This window comes from Phyllostomus hastatus, unplaced genomic scaffold (genome assembly GCF_019186645.2).
Source record: "Phyllostomus hastatus isolate PE091 unplaced genomic scaffold, TTU_PhHast_1.1 phas_contig_30, whole genome shotgun sequence".
Lineage (NCBI taxonomy): Eukaryota > Metazoa > Chordata > Mammalia > Chiroptera > Phyllostomidae > Phyllostomus > Phyllostomus hastatus.
The window spans coordinates 9,525,371-9,541,551 of NW_025333841.1; the positions used below are offsets into that span (position 1 = coordinate 9,525,371).

General features: G+C 38.4%; 1 protein-coding gene and 1 non-coding gene across 2 annotated transcripts in view; one reads left to right on the plus strand and one right to left on the minus strand.

Annotated features, from left to right (window-relative positions):
• Nucleotides 1-16,181, minus strand: part of SLC9A6 (solute carrier family 9 member A6) — a 54,388-nt gene that overhangs the window by 22,722 nt on the left and 15,485 nt on the right. Inside the window, exons 7-11 of the mRNA XM_045839394.1 lie at nt 8,986-9,127; nt 7,337-7,442; nt 6,948-7,036; nt 3,771-3,884; nt 302-413 (exon numbers count right to left, since the gene is read on the minus strand). Of these exons, the coding sequence (XP_045695350.1) occupies nt 302-413; nt 3,771-3,884; nt 6,948-7,036; nt 7,337-7,442; nt 8,986-9,127 (563 nt within the window). The remainder of the gene's footprint in view (nt 1-301; nt 414-3,770; nt 3,885-6,947; nt 7,037-7,336; nt 7,443-8,985; nt 9,128-16,181) is intronic.
• Nucleotides 6,410-6,512, plus strand: LOC123819151. The gene has a single exon (XR_006785789.1). It is a non-coding gene; the product is annotated as a U6 spliceosomal RNA (small nuclear RNA).

Consider the following 16,181-nt stretch of genomic DNA (forward strand, 5'->3'; position numbering starts at 1 on the left):
CTGTTTCCAGATTTTGGCAGTTATGAATAGAATTGCTATAAACATTCACATACAGGTTCTTGTATGAAAATGCATAAATCTATCTTCTCTACTATGTGTGACAGAGTGCTGAACTAGAACAATGAAAAAATCCCCATAGAAGGGAATGAAACACTATGATTTTTTTCTATTGGAGGTTGCCACTTCAATGTTTAAGGGAGTCTTATATTACCAGCATATCATTTCTATTTCAAATCAAGCTGGCATGTGCATTGTGAGTTGTTTCTTGGAGTGGGGAAAGAAAGGGAAAGTTATAACTTACCAGCAAACATCATCATATGTTGAAAATTTGATCCAATCTTACTCCTTCTACCCAAATTAAGCAAGAGCGACAAGGGGTAAATATTGGCAGCTCTTCCCAAGAAAATAGCAACCTAAAATTATTAATAGGTTAAGGACAAATTATTTTTATTAATATTATTTAGACTGTACACGCAAGATGGTGAAAGGTTATCTTAGGAAGCTGTTCCTAACAGTCTTTTGATTCCACTAACACGGAGATGACAAATAAGACTTTCTGCAATGATGAAAATTTTGTATATCTGCACTGTCCAATATGCTGAGGCCTGAAATGTGGCTAGTGTGACCTAGAAACTGAAATTTTATTTCATTTAAATTAATTTAAATTCAAATAATCCCAAGTGGCCCTGACCAGTGTGGCTCAGTGGATTGGAGGCTGTCCTGCAAACCGAAAGGTCACCAGTTCAATTCCCAGTCCGGGCATGTCCCTGGGTTGTGGGTTTGGTCCCTGGTCAGGGCACGTACAAGTGGCAACCAATCAATGTTTCTCCCTCACATCAATGTTTCTCTCCCTCCCTTCCCTTCTCTCTGAACAATAAATAAAATCTTAAACAAATTAAGTATTCACAAGTGGTTAGTTACCACCAAATTGAACAGTGCAGATCTAACATATAGGAAATTTGTGCAATGAACAGAAACATGTTTAAAAGCCAAGCTCTTTGGTATAATCTTAAGATTATGAATGTAACGGGTTAATGCATTTCAATTGTCAATGTTGGTGGGAGGAAGAGTAACACTGGCTAAACTTGCCCTTGTTTTCTCAGAACAAAGAAAAGGGCAGCTCAGGCACCTCATGTTCCTCCAAGTCTGTGACTTCCACCCTGCTTTAAAGGGAAGGCTTAATGGGAATTCAGAATGGTTTTAACAAAAAAACAATTTTAGTGCCTTGTCCTTCGGTTTGCTATCTATAGAGACTCCTGCTTTAACATAACAATTTTTATTTCAGGGGTTACAATATAATCTTCACCCCAATTTTCTAAAAGGAATGTAAAGGAAAATCTGAGATTAAAAATGAAACAGAGTGGGGGAAACAAGTGCTGAGCCCAGTACCTTTGGAAATGGCTAACGTCTGTAAGACTAAAGGTAAAACAAACTGCACACAAGCACATGTGCTCGTTGGTAAACTTGTATCTTGTTTAAACCTCAGTGAATTTGGGTCTTTGTCACATGAAATGAAACCTACATCCTAAGAAATATAGACAGCAAGAGAACAGCTCTCCCTGGAAAGAGTCAATTTTCACGGTAAGATTTTGTATTGAGAAACTTCAATTTCTAATACACTCAGAAACCTAGGGAGAATATTTAGCCTTGTTTATGGTTAAGTATAGTGGGTCATGCCACTTGACTGCTCAAAAATTTCTCAAACACCAGCAGGATGTGAAGTTACCAATCTCATAGGAGTCTTCCAGCTAACGTTCTTCTCTTATTAATAGGGCTTTATCTTTTTTTGTGCTTGAGGTTCATTCCCAGAAGACTAAGACTCTGCAGAATGGCACTGCAGTGATAACTCACTTTCTAACAGAGATTGTACTTAGGATTTTAATTTCAAAAATATTTTTGCTAGCCCTGGCCAGTGTGACTCAGTAGGTTAGAGCATCATCCGGTAACCAGAAGACTGAGGGTTCAATTCCCAGTCTGCACGTGGGTGCGAGCAACACCTTATCCACACACCAATCCCCAGTTGGGGCGTGTACAGGAGGCAGCCAATTAATGCCTGTCTCTCACCTCAATGTGTCTCTCCCTTCCTCTCTAAAAACAATGAAAAAAATGTCCTCGAGAGAGGAACACACACACACACACACACGTGTGTGTATATGTATTTCTGAGGTGGTTTTAAAAGTACTTCTTTTGAAAATCACTAATTTAAACATCCTTCAGTCCGACCATAATTTTTTTCATGTTTCCTGTTAATATATGTCATCTTGGGTAATTTTTCCACCTTACTGGGACTTCTAGTCCAAAGATTCTGCTACTTTCCCTTCAGTCAGTCCTTTTCCTGCTTCACTTCCCTTCCTAACCACACCTTAGTAATACTCCCCAATACCTGACATTCATTTGCCCCTTTCTGTGGACCAACCATCTCTTTCCTCCATGCTCACAGCTAAGAACAAAGTCATACAACAGGGCAGACTGATTCCACTGCTAATACCTATTCATCAGACTCAAACGGGTCCCTAATACAGCTCTGCAATCTTATAGCATTTCTTTGGTCATTCACTCTCTCATTCTCTGTAACAACTATTTCTAAATCTTCTCAAAATTCCTGTCACCTGTGGAAACAAGCCCCCAAGATAGTCCCCAGTGATCCCTGCCTGCAAGTATTCACAGCCTTGTGAAGTCCCTGCTCACATTGTACCAGAGTCCATCTGTGTGACCAACAGAATACAGCAGAAAGGATGATGGTATATCACTTCTAAGATTAGGTTATAAAAGGCACTCTGGCTTCCATCTTAGGGCTCTCTCAGCTCATTGCCGCTAGGGGAAGCAATGCTGTGAGCTGCCCTGTGGAGAGCTTCACGTGAATAGAACTGAAGCCTCTAGCTAACAGCCATATGCGTGAGCTTGGGGTGGATTCTGCAGCTCATCAAGTCTGCGGAGAGCACAGTCCCAGCCCAGAGAGTGATTGCAACCTCGTGAGAGATACTCCAGCCAGAAGAGCCCAGCTAAACTGCCCCTGGTATCCTGACTGTCAAACTGTGAGATAATAGATGGCTATCGTTTTAAGCTGCTAAAGTTTAGGGTAATTTGTTACATAATAGATTACTGACAGGTCACTGACTCCTATCTCACTTTCAGCAGATAATTTCACCTCATACTTAACAGATTAAAATAGAGGTTATCAGTCAGGAATACCATCTCGCAAATGTGCCTTCATCTCTACATAACCTATCCTCTCCTGGAACCGTGGTGGAGTTATGCCTCCTCCCACTGAAGGCCAAACCTTCCCCACATGCTCTGGATTTCATTTCCTGCTGCCTTCTCACAAGGCTGGTGATATTAATTGCTCCCCCTCAAGTACTCAGCTTCTCTTCTCACTTTCACCTGGATTTCAAAGACGCAGTGAGAGAGACAGAAGCAGCCTTCCATCCACTTTCAACTACTGCCCTATGGCACAGACCGCCCCGCTCCCCAGCATCTACTCTCTCTTTCTTCCCTTTAGTAAGAGAGGCCAAACAGTTTTATCTTTTGGCATTGGCAGAATGGTAGGAGACTTTTTTCAGTCATTTCAATCTATCAATATTGTGTGTGCAATAAATGAAAATGAAAATAGATAAAACAGAGCAGAAAAAAAGAGTGACAATCCTTACTTGTACTCAGAGGAAAATTTTATATATTTAAGTGTACTCTTATCAACCACCCCTCCAGAAAACACATGTGAATCTCAATTTTCAAAATAAAGTTTTAAAAATAGAACACATAATAAAGGATACAAATGCTCCTACTACAAATGTTGGATTGAAGACATGGTTCTGAAAGGTGAACAGTGTCAGTCCCATGTAGGAGAAGATGAAATTCTCTGCCAAGAAATTGAGAAGCTCAAACAACTGAAAGGAAATGTCAAAAGGTTAGGCCAGTAAATAAATTCAGTGACATAATTTGAAAACATGAGTAATATTAACACAATGAAAGACATTTCAAACATGTAAAGTTTGTGCTTATCCCCCAAAATGGGATTCAGAGGCAAACAAATGTACTGATGACATTCCCGGTCCCACAGAAAAAGCCAGAATTGTTGCCTCTCACTTTTCCTAGTCAGCTTTTCTTCTCCAGTCTCCATCCGTATCCAGTCATTCTTATTCTCCTCTACCAAACCCTGGCAATTTTTCTTTTGGAATATTCTTTGTTGTCCCTGACACTACCTTTGTATACCTTTTATCATTCCCCACCTATCATGCTGCGAAAGGACCCTCCCTGACTGGTATCCTTGTCCCGCATCTTCTACACCTCCACCTAACGAATCTCTCTAATTATGGCAGTTTCACAGACACTTCCCTCGTCACAGGCTGTAAGATCCAGTTCAATTATTTTTTTGTCCTGGCATAGGATGCTTCATAACAACTCTCATATCATTGCCTTGCCATGCAATTTCACTTTTTATGTGGGTCTTGGCCTTCACTTAGGGAGTAAGGACTTATACGTTAGTGTCTAGTGCTCTGTACCTTCCCCAGCTGCCTGTCCACCTTCCACCTGTTGACATCACTGCCTCGTCACGTGTTACTAACACAGTAGGGATATGAGACCTGCTGAATGAATGAGTTCAAGGCTCCCATAACCCAGCATTTCTCCGTCCATCAGGGTTAGCTGCCACTATTGTTTACCACAAGCCTGCTACCCCCACAAAACATGGGTTCAGGAGTCAAAGTGCCTTCTCCACTTGCTAGCCATGTGGCTGTGGGCAAGTTAGTTAATCTTTGTAAACCGGTGTTGACTTATTACTGAAAAATGGTAATAAAAGTAAACAAATAAAAAGTAAACAAAAAGTAAAAAGTAAAAATAAAAGTAAACAAAAGGTACATATATATTTAATTTACTTTAAGTGATTTAATATATTACTTTTATTACTTATTTATTTAATGATAATAGCTAAACCTTATCCAGTTTTTACTATGTGTCCAATACTATGCTAAGGACTTTATATGTATTATCTTCTTTTAATCTCACCACAATGCTGTGAGGTAGGTACACTATTATCCTCATTTTCAAGATGGCAAAATTGAAGCACAGAGAAATTATGTAGCTTCCCCCTGTTCACAAAGCCAGCAAGTAGCGGAACCAGGATTTAGAACAATACAGTGACGCCCCAGTCTCCGCTTTAATGAACACCAGAGCCTGGCAAACTTTTCCTGTAAAGGGTCAGACGGTAAATATTTGAGGCTTTGTGGGCCTCATGGTCCCTGTCACAAGCACTCAACCCTGCCATATTAGCACAAAAGCAGCCACGGGCTTTATGTTAAAAGATGGGTGTGGCAGTGTGCCCATAAAACTATTGATGGACAAGGAGATTGGAATTTCATATAACTTTCACATGTCACAAATTATTCTTTTGATTTGTTTACAACCACTTAGAAATCTGAAAACCATCCTTAGCTTGCAGACCTCACAGGGAAGCCTGGCTAACATTTTCCAGCCTTCGCTCCGCACTCCACTGCCTTCCATTTGAGGATTTTAGTTGCTTTTTTATTTGTCTCTACTGGTTTTGTTTCCCCTAGGCTTTTCTGAATTCTTCCCAGCTTTCTAGTCCCATCGTGTTCTCTATGATAGCTTTCCAGCTCCTCAAGCTTCAAAACATCTATCTCCCCCCTTCTCTGTGTTCTGGTATGACATATAATCTGAAACAAACAACTAGAAGTTCTATCAGTCTTCGTATGTACACAAGCCTCATATCACCAGTAAGACTGGGCACTCATACCTTGTTTTTTTTTTTCATTCAGCACCCCACTGCCTACAAAAATGCCAACTTCTCACCAGCTGATTAGCTTCTCTATACTCACTGCACTGAATTAATTTGTAAAGGGATTTGTAACCCCAATGTATATCCTTGGGGGGAAAAGCCTAATTTCTTCTGAGGGGTTGGGAAAAAAGCATGTCATACACGAAATTTGTGGCTCAAGAACAAAGAAGAAAAGAAGTACCTTTTCTCTCGCCTTATCACGAGTCCTTTCCCGGCTAATCTCAAATATTCTAATAATTTGGCAAAACTTAAAGCCTCTATTTCCTGACATAACCATAAACAGGCATGTGTCTGTTTTTATTCCAGTCATTACATGTTGTTTATGTCTTTGCCCCATATACCTCATAAGACTAAAGAATGCTATGTCTATTTCCTTTATGATTCCCTTCAGGTACCCTGCACAACCAATCATTCAGTACCATATGAGGCCCAACCACTGATGTTTTGACATTCCTGGATACGCAGTATCCTCAAAGGGCCTGAAGAAATTTAATCTTCTCTGTATCACCCAGCAGTACATCTATTCAGATTAAAAATTAATCTTACCAATATCACACAGCAGTAGTTCTAGTCACACCTAAGTGAACTTCTAAAACATTCTTCTTAGAAGCTATTACAGTGCTCACTTTGGCAGCACATACACCATGAAATGATATGGAGAAGATTAGCATGGCCCCTGTGCAAGGATGACACACAAATCCAGGAACAGTTCCATATTTTTGTGGTGGGCACACAGTGTGATATACAGATCTAATATCATACAAATGTGTACTTGAAACCTATATGATCTTATCAAGCAATGCCACCCCAATAAATTTAGTAAAAAAAAATACACACTGATGTGCAGAGGGAAAATAAAATAAAAATGAAATATTTAAGCTTAGTAAAAAATAAGCCATGAGATTAGGAAAACAGAAAAGGAATCTGACACAGTAACAAGAGTCCCTGGGTGTTCTGCTGACCTACACCTATACCCTACAGGCAGTCACCCTTCAACCTGCTAATTCCATCTATTTCTGGAATCAAAGGAAGAGGAGCTGGAATGAGTAGATATCATTTTGAACAGATCAAGGATTATTTTTTTTTCAGTATGAAAACACTTCTGTTTCACTGCAGGGAGGAAAGGTTTACTCACAAACTATAAAGTTTCTCTTACCTGTTTAGTTCTATGCTGAGACTCTGTGGACAAATTATTGTATGTATAATGGGCCTGTGTGATGCCGCAGAACAACACTGCAACCACACCTATTACGACAAAGAGTTCCAAGTTCATGTGAAAGCAAATTCCCGACTTTTCTCCCAGGTTTTTACTTTACAGATGTAGACTATACGCTTAGTGTTGACATGTTCAATTGTGACATGCTTTGTTGAGACATATCACTTCCACTGAAAATATTTTTTACATTCTATAGTGACAGCATAAATCCCAACCTTAGCAAGTATGTTCAAATACTAATGGAGTTGGTCCACTAATAGAAAACAGATGACTGGCAAAGTCACTCTTTGTAAGGGCTTACTTACAACTGAAAGGAGAAACTAACCCACCTGTGAAACCCCACGCTTCCGCCAAGAGGAAGGTACTCCAGGACATCAAGAAGAACAAGCCTGTCTCCAACAACTGGAACTCCCGTAGTTTGGTGAACTTTGTCACGTAAGACTGTCAAGGTTGGTAACAAGATCTTGGAGTACAGGGGTGGGACTAGAAAAAATAATAGTCAAAGCAAGGCAACATGAAAGCGAAAGAAGGATTCGTCAGCCTCTCTAACACCAAGCTCAAAAAACAAGGAGGCACCAGAGTGCAGAAACTCTTAAAATGTTTATCTTACTGAGGAGTGAGCAGCCATCCCTTTTGTGATAAAGTCATACAGCTTAGTCGATCAAACCGTTTCATGTGTACCACATGCCCTGCCAGAAACCATGCAGTAAAGGACAGGCAGAGATGGGAGCAACACGTCAGATACACAATATGCCAACTCTTGACTATTAATTTGTGACCCAAAGCAAGGGAGCTTCCATAATTACAGCAATTTGCATTTATTGAGAATGTTATTTTCATGCCACATCACATTTATCTGATGTCTTAACACCTCTGCGATGCAGAGCATTCCATGACAAAGAAATGGAGGCACATCACTCGTACTAGTCTAAAAAGTATTTGTTAGTTGACAGGGGAAGGACCTGTGTGAAGCAGTAACAAGTCCCAGGCTGAAATCTCCATTCACTTCAATAAACATGGACCACAACAAAAAGATGAAGAAGATATACTTCCTACTCTCAAGGAAACTGTAATAGGAAACATGCTATTGGCCCTGGCTCCTCCAGAACTCTTTTTCCTGCCTCTTTGTGCCCCAACTCACCTATAAAGAGCCGTAAGACAAGTCTCTTCCAGCACAAAGCTGAAGTATAGCAAACTCATAGATTCTTGAGAAAAAGTATTTGTTTTATACAAAAGTATATGAAAGAACTGGAAGCTCTTGTCTAGTCCCAATAATTCTCCCCACTGCTCCCGCTGTCCACCTTCCCACACCGAGGGCCCATGAGGTGAAATGCCGATGCTTCTATACCAGAAGCTCCAGGAGGGCAGAAGCCACATCTGTCTTGTTTGTGTTTGATACTCAGAGCACAGCACCTGGCATGCAGGAGGCAATCTCGTATTCTTGGATGAACACAAGAAAGACTTGCCCAATATTTCAGAGTAAACTAGTGGCAGCGCCTAGGACTCTGGAGCAGAAGGTTCAAGTCAGTGACAGCCGAGATGAACTGCCATCTGTTCCAGCCCAGGGACACTACCTTGTTCAGTTGGCATCACGGTCATAGGTTTCTTATTTTTCCTTTGAAACAAGAAGCAAAAGACTTCGAGGCTGAACAGCAACACAGAAGACCCAAAGGCTCTTTGAAATATATCTAAGTTTACATCAATATCAATTCAGCCCACAACTTTAAAATTCACCCCAAAGGGTCACTGTGTCTAAACTTTTGTAGTGGAAGTTTGAGGGCATGGAGCCCTACACAAAACAATTAAGTTCTTTTATTTATTGATAATGATGACTGCCTAATGTTTTCAAACCAAGTACTTGGTTACAAAGTGAATAATTGTAACACAGTGCCAATATGGAACTAGAAGAAACTACAGAACACAGCATTTGATTATGTTGTTGGGTTACTGAGGGAAGTTAAATATAATAAAAGGATATTAAAGCTGTCACCACTCCAGTAGCTGCACCCATCGCAAAAGATCCACTGAAGATCCCAAGGAAAATCCCAATAGACTTGAACATGGCTGTGACATCAAAGGTGTGGCTGTTGTCTCCGGCTGGCTGGTATGCCACTATTGAGCTACAAAGGAGAGACTGGTCTTACTTCTAGAAGCAACTTTTACTTTAAAAATATTATCTAAAAATAATTACATGAATAAATAAATAAAGACATCATCTAGTGTAGAGCTTAAAAAATGAAATCAAAGTGGGGGGGGGGGACCACAAAGCTTTGGATTTAAATTGCCAAAGTAAGGTCAAAAGGTTACCAAAACACACTTCAATGGCTCAGGCTAAAAAGAGAACTCAGCTTTTACTTAAATGACAGTTTCAAGAGGTACAATATTTTAAGGTCCTTTATATGAAAATTGTATGAGCCTTTTCCTCCAGCCTCCAGATACTGTGCAGTACTATTCTTTTGTGACTGTTTAAGACTTACTGAGTGCCTGAAAGCGCTAACATACTAGTGTGAACAAAGTAATGAAAAAGTATACTTATTTCCAGCAGAGAAATATTACTCAACCCCGTCACATTTTGTGTTTTCTATGAGAAAAAAAAAGATGACTGAAGTACCCTTTCAACTTTTAGAATACCAGAATGGGCCCAATGCCTGATATCTGTTCACTCACTGAAATCGGCTTTTACCGGAAAAGGGGCTTGAAAGCCCTTGCAAGGAATTAGAATCTACTCAACAGTACTTTTAGCGTGCCCAGCTTGATCCTCCCTCCACTTCAAACTTTTGAAAGAGAGTCACTCTGTAAGATGCCAAGATAGGCAATTACAGGAGATACTCTCCATCTTGAACTCATAGTCCAAACCTGGCCTAAACTGCTTCTTTTAAAACAGTCACCCCAGGAAGTAGAAATGGCTGAGAAAATCGCTGTTGCCAGCAGGTCTCTGGCAAGAGTACCTACCATCACTAAATTAGTTCTCATCTCAGTGCACTGAGGTACCAGTATTTTTATAAAAAGTCCAGACTCAAAGAAATCATACAAGTCACATCAAAGAAAGGGAAGGAAAAAACCCATTAGTACTAACATAGTGAATTCTCCCTGTGGTTACTGCAATGTTTTTTTCTGATTCAAGGCTACAAAATGGGTTTGCTGTACCATGTACACCAAGTTCTTTTCATAGCTTCTGAGTTAAAACAAACAAACAAACAAACAAAAACTAAAACTAAGACCAATCCTGACTGGTGTGGCTCAGTGGGTTGATCGTCACTCTGCAAAGCGAAAGGTCGCTGGTTCTTCCAGAGTTGGGCCACATGCCTGGATTGCAGGTTGGTCTCTGGTTGGGGTATGGGGCACACATCAGAGGCAGACGATTGATGTTTCCCTCCCTCTCTTTCTCCCTCCCTTCCCCTCTCTGTAAAAATAAATAAATAAAATCTTAAAAAAAAAACTAAGACCAAACTAAAATTTCCTAATACTACCAATTTTATTGAAGAAACTAACGCACTAACTGCACTAATGTCAGTTTCTGGTAATGGCACCAAGAAATTTCTAAGACTCAATCTAAATTGAAATTTTAAACAGTTGCTTTTAAATGTTCAAAGTGAACAGATCATTTTGGGAACAGTAGATTTGATATTATTTTAATATATACAAAACGGCCTTTAATGTCATGCTTTCTTACCTACACATAAAGGGCCCTGCCACTGTAAATGAGATCTGACCACCACCATACCATGAAAATACAGCAGCTGGCTGGAGAAAAAAAGGATATTTCTACGACTACCTTCTTTCTCCCTGGTGATAGTTTTCCAAATGCTGGCTGGAACAAAATATCTAATGCCATGCCTCCTGAGACTGCCTTCCCTGGATTAGTTCATATACATTCATTCAAGATTCACATTAGCCCTGGCTGGTGTGGCTCAGTGGATTTAGTGCTGGCCTGCAAATCAAAGGGTCCTCCAGTTCGGTTACCAGTCAGGGCACATGCCTGGGTTGGGGGCCAGGTCCCCAGTAGGGGGTATATGGGGAGCAACCACCATTGATGTTTCTCTCCCTCTCTTTCTCCCTCAAGTCCCCTCTCTCTAAAAATAAATAAATAAAATCTTTAAAAAGATTCACATTAATCATTATCTTATGCTTTCATCGCTAAAATACATGAGAACACATGAAAAGATTGGTGGGCTGAGGACACATGGGAAGTTTATTTTCCTCTTTGTTAGTCAAATGCTGTCCTCTGGATTGAAATCCTAACCCATCTTTCTCACATCAATCAATATTTTATCTTGAAGCAGTGACATTTCTATGAATATTTTTTTTTTAAATGTGAAAGTAATACAATGTACAATTGGCGGGGTAATCACCCCCTTGCCCCACTACCCTGACAGATCTATCTTATTTTTCACCTGTATTTTCCCCTGTTTTGTTACATGCATGCTATTTTATGTTTAGTTATAATCACAGTGAACATATGATTTTGAATTCTGCTTCTTCAACTGACCATGACATAAGAATTATTATAGTCTCTCTAACCTTGGGTTTTAAGACTTCAAAAAGGGTCCAAATGGAAAAAACATAATTTCTGTAGCCATTTCCCCATAGTTAAACATTTAAAAGTTGCTTCCTAATCATTTTGCTGCTATTAATAATAGATTAAAAGAATATATTTGTGCTTTTTAAAAATTGTGGACTATTTCCTTGTGCTACATCCCTAGAAATAGGGCATTGCTATACTTATGGCTCTTTTCACATGTTGCACAACTGCTTTCAGATAGATGTGGATTCCATGTTTGGAGAGAACTATGACTATATCTCTCAACTTTTTAGTGATCATATCCATTGGCCTAGAAATTCTACTTTTAAAAAATCTCAGAGAAATAATCTAAAGTATTAATAGAAACTTACATACACATGTTCACTGCAGTACTATGCATGATAATACAATATTAGAAAATGCCAAATATTCATCAACAGGGCCTTGGAGAGATAAATTGGTAGTACACCCTTACAATGGGGTAATAGAGGTACCGTATTTTTCAGACTATAAGATGCACTCTCCTCCCAATTTGGGAGGAATAATGGTTGATAATGCTGCTGTTGAGTTCTGTTTACATTTACATTGGTGAAATATTATGTTATTTATGTTATTAAATATTTTACCACATTTTTTGCTTCAAAAATTTTTTTCCTATTTTCCTCCTTTAAAACCTAGGTGTGTCTTATGGTCCAAAAAATACAGTATTAATGTAGCTTTCATCCAAGTAAAAAAAAGCAAGTTACAGACAGTATGTACAGTACTACATGTTTTTTCACTTGAAAATGATTAATATATTTATGTGTGTTAATATCCTAATGGAAAAAGTCTGGATGAAAACCATAATAGTGGTCATTTCTGAGAGCTGAAATTTCAGAAATGTCTTCCTTTCTAAGTCAAATCCTTTGAAGTTTTGTTACATCTGTGTTAATTTTATTATCATGAATAATGACAAAAGATAAAATACCAAGGAGTAGGAGATACCAATTTCAATGTTAACACCAATGTATGAATAATCTAGTTCTATGACACCAAGGTTTCTCAAATCAGACATGGTTGGTGTTTAGGCCCAGATAATTATTTGTTAGATGGTGGGTACCGAAGCATATTTAGCAGTACCCCTGGCCTCTACCAATAGATGCCAGTAGCAACCTACTCCCATTCATGACAACCAAAATGTTCCCAAATATTGCCAAATATGCCCTGGGGAGGGGACAAAATTGCCTCCAGTGAAGAATGATGCACTAGACCATTAATAGCAGTTAACTACATCCATTAACAATTTTTTCCTGTTAAATGAGTAGGTAAAAATGGCCATATATTTTAACATGTATATCTCTGGTAATAGAAAAGTTAAACAGTTTGTCTTATTTACTCATTGTACTTCCTCTTTTATAAAATATTAATGACCCTAAAACAGATTTTAAACTAGGATGAATTTAGGTCTCCAGGCTACTTATGATATATCCATTCTGCAGAATACTATGCACCTTAGATTTTATTTCTGACTGGATGTATATACTAGATTACATGAGTACATAGAGATCTACCTCATACAGCAATGTACGGGTGAACCAGTTTCACTCCACCCTCACCAGATTAAAAGTATTAACATCAACAAAAAAAGTACTGCTAACCTAACAGGTCAAAAACCAAACAAAGCAACTTCCAACATAAATTCCAAGAAGGCCAACTGCCTTGACTTATTCATTGCCAAACAGCAGTCTTTCACAAAGGGTTCCCCCATTTATGCAAGGCTGCTTTATAGAATACACACATTAGAAAACCATCAAACTAATGAAACTCAACACAAAGAAGACTATTTTTTATCTAACATTCTTTAAAAGGCAAATGAAAGATGGTGATAAGACATATCGTTGAGCACTCCAGCTAGTTCTCTCTCAGAGCCAGCAACACGACTGGTTTCCCTTCAGCTCTGGGGCAGAAATTCATTTGCTCACCTCCATTAAAGACACCTACACGGGTAACAATTTCCCTGATATGATACTCTCTAGAAACAGTCCTTCTCCACCAGAGTTCTACCCAACTGTGTAATGAGTTAACTTATCTCCCATGAACCTAGAATAGTACTAGCTATGCACTACCCTTAGGAGAACTCAGAAAGAATCACTCAAATCATTCTCTACAAGGCTTATGTTCTCTCACAGAACCCTATTTGAGAAACACTACTAATAGAAGAAGGATCTGGCCCTTTGTGAGTTATTTTCCCCTTAACACTATTCAACTGTTGTTTCTTAAATTTGCAAGAAATAAGTTACCTTACTAATGGAAAAAACTAAGAGACAGGACACATCAGTTTAAGATAGGACCAAAACAGAGATTTCCAGGACAGAGATGTCTTTCTGACTCTTCATCTGTTAGGCAAAGAGGAAGGAATACTTAGATGATTAAGTAGCACAGTAATTATCCAAGATGGGGAATCAATGCTAAAAGTAACTGCCCGTACAGTATTCTTTTCATCTGGTGATCTTACATTCCGATGTACTGAAAGCTTCAACAATCTTTGCAGCTTCATTTATTTGCTTAACACCTAAGTTATAACCACACTATCCATTTCTCCCTCCCTTCAAATCATATAAAACTTGTACTTTGCACCTATTGTCACTAAAGGTACACATGTTCTGTATCAATATTAGTTCTAGCTTTTAATTTATTTCTGAGATTAAATGTACATTAGCTGGAGACAGCTGCAAAAAAGTCTGGCAATAAATATGGCAGAAGAGGTACAATTTACATATATCACTCACCAAAGAGGACTTGATTTTTGCCTATCTTTATAATATAATATTTAATGGATTAGTGTTACCTTTCAAAAAGGATAATTTTCCACTTTGCAGTAAGATAACAAACAGGGCCACTCAAGCCACACAAGCCAGAGTCAGTGACTGATTACTCTTTTATAAAGTATAAATTAAGGAGAGAAAAAAAAGATAAAGCGAAAGGTGGGCTTTTACTTTTCTCTCACAGAAAGCTCTGGTATGGAATAAAGGCAAATGTCTATAGGGTTAGATATTATCTTAGTAGCAGTGGGCTAGCAGAATTGGACTCCTCAGAAATTGAGACCCCTTAAATAAAATCTTTAAAGAAAAAGAAATCAAGACCCCTCCATTCACCTGTAAACAACTTCTAATAACATGTATAGTAATTTTTATAATTAGAGTCAAATATTGCTAATTTCAAACTGTCTTTAAAGAAGTGGTATTGTTTGCCCTGGCTGGGTAGCTCAGTTGGTTGGAGTATCGTCCCATACACCAAAAGCTTGTGGGTTTGATTCCCTGGTCAGGGCACATACATAGATTGCAAGAGGCAACCAGTCAGTATTTCTCTCTCACATCAATGTTTCTCCACACCACCACCCTACTGCCTGTCTCCTGTTGCCTCTCTAAAATCAATAAGTATATCCTTGGTGAAGATTTTTAAAAGGTATATTATTTAACACTTGTAAAAATTTAAAAATGTTTCTGAAATGATGATATTAAATAAGAGAAATACACAGTAAACTACAATGTGATATTTCTCAATCATCAAATTAGCAAAAAATATGAAAGTTTACAAATAGTCTGTTGATGAAGCTATGAGGAAATAGGCACTTCCATAATTTAGTGGTTAAAGTGAAAAATGGCATAATCCCTTTGGTGGGCAATTTAGTAATGTTTAACAGAATTACAAATGTATTTATTCTTTAACCCACTAATCTTATATATGGAAATTTATTCCACCAATAAGCCTATGCATGTATAAAACAGATTAAGTTCAAGTTTAATCACTGCAGCATTATTTGGAATAGCAAAGGACTGAAAACACTTTGTTTCCAACAATAGGAGACTGATTAAAGAAACTATAGTTCAGTTCATAGTATAGTACATAGAACACTATGTAGCTGAAAACAAAGAATGAGAAAACTCTGTTTTGATATAGAAACATCTCCAGAAGACAGTGATGTAAGACAAAGCTAGCTATAGAGCATATGTAGCATGATACTTTAAAAATAAGAAATATACAAAAGAAAAAATAAATAAATGGGACTGCATCAAACTAAAGAGTTTTTGCACAGCATAGGAAATCATCAACAAAATAAAAAGACAACCCACAGAATGGGAGAACCATATTCGCCTATACATCTGATATAAGATTAATATCCAAAATTCAAAAAGGACTTACAAAACTCAACACCAAAAAAACAAACCACCCAATTAAAAAATGAGCAAAGGACCTGAATGGATACTCTTCAAAAAGGACATACAGATGGCCAATAGTCATATGAAAAGATGCTCAACGTCACTAATCATCAGAGAAATGCAAATTAAAACCACAATGAGATATCACTTGCCAGAGTGGCTACCATCAATAGATCAACAAACAACAAGTAGTGGCAAGGATGTGGAGGAAGGAGGAACCCTTTTGCACTGCTGGTGGGAATGCAGATTGGTGCAGCTACTGTGGAAAGCAGTATGGAGATACCCCAGATAATTAAAAATGGTTCTGCCTTTGGACCTAATGATTCCACTTCTGGGAATATATCTGAAGGAACCCAAAAAAACTAATTTGTAAGAACATAAGAACTCCTATGATCATTACAGCATTATTTACAATCACCAAGATATGGAAGCGGCCCAAGTGCCCACCAATGG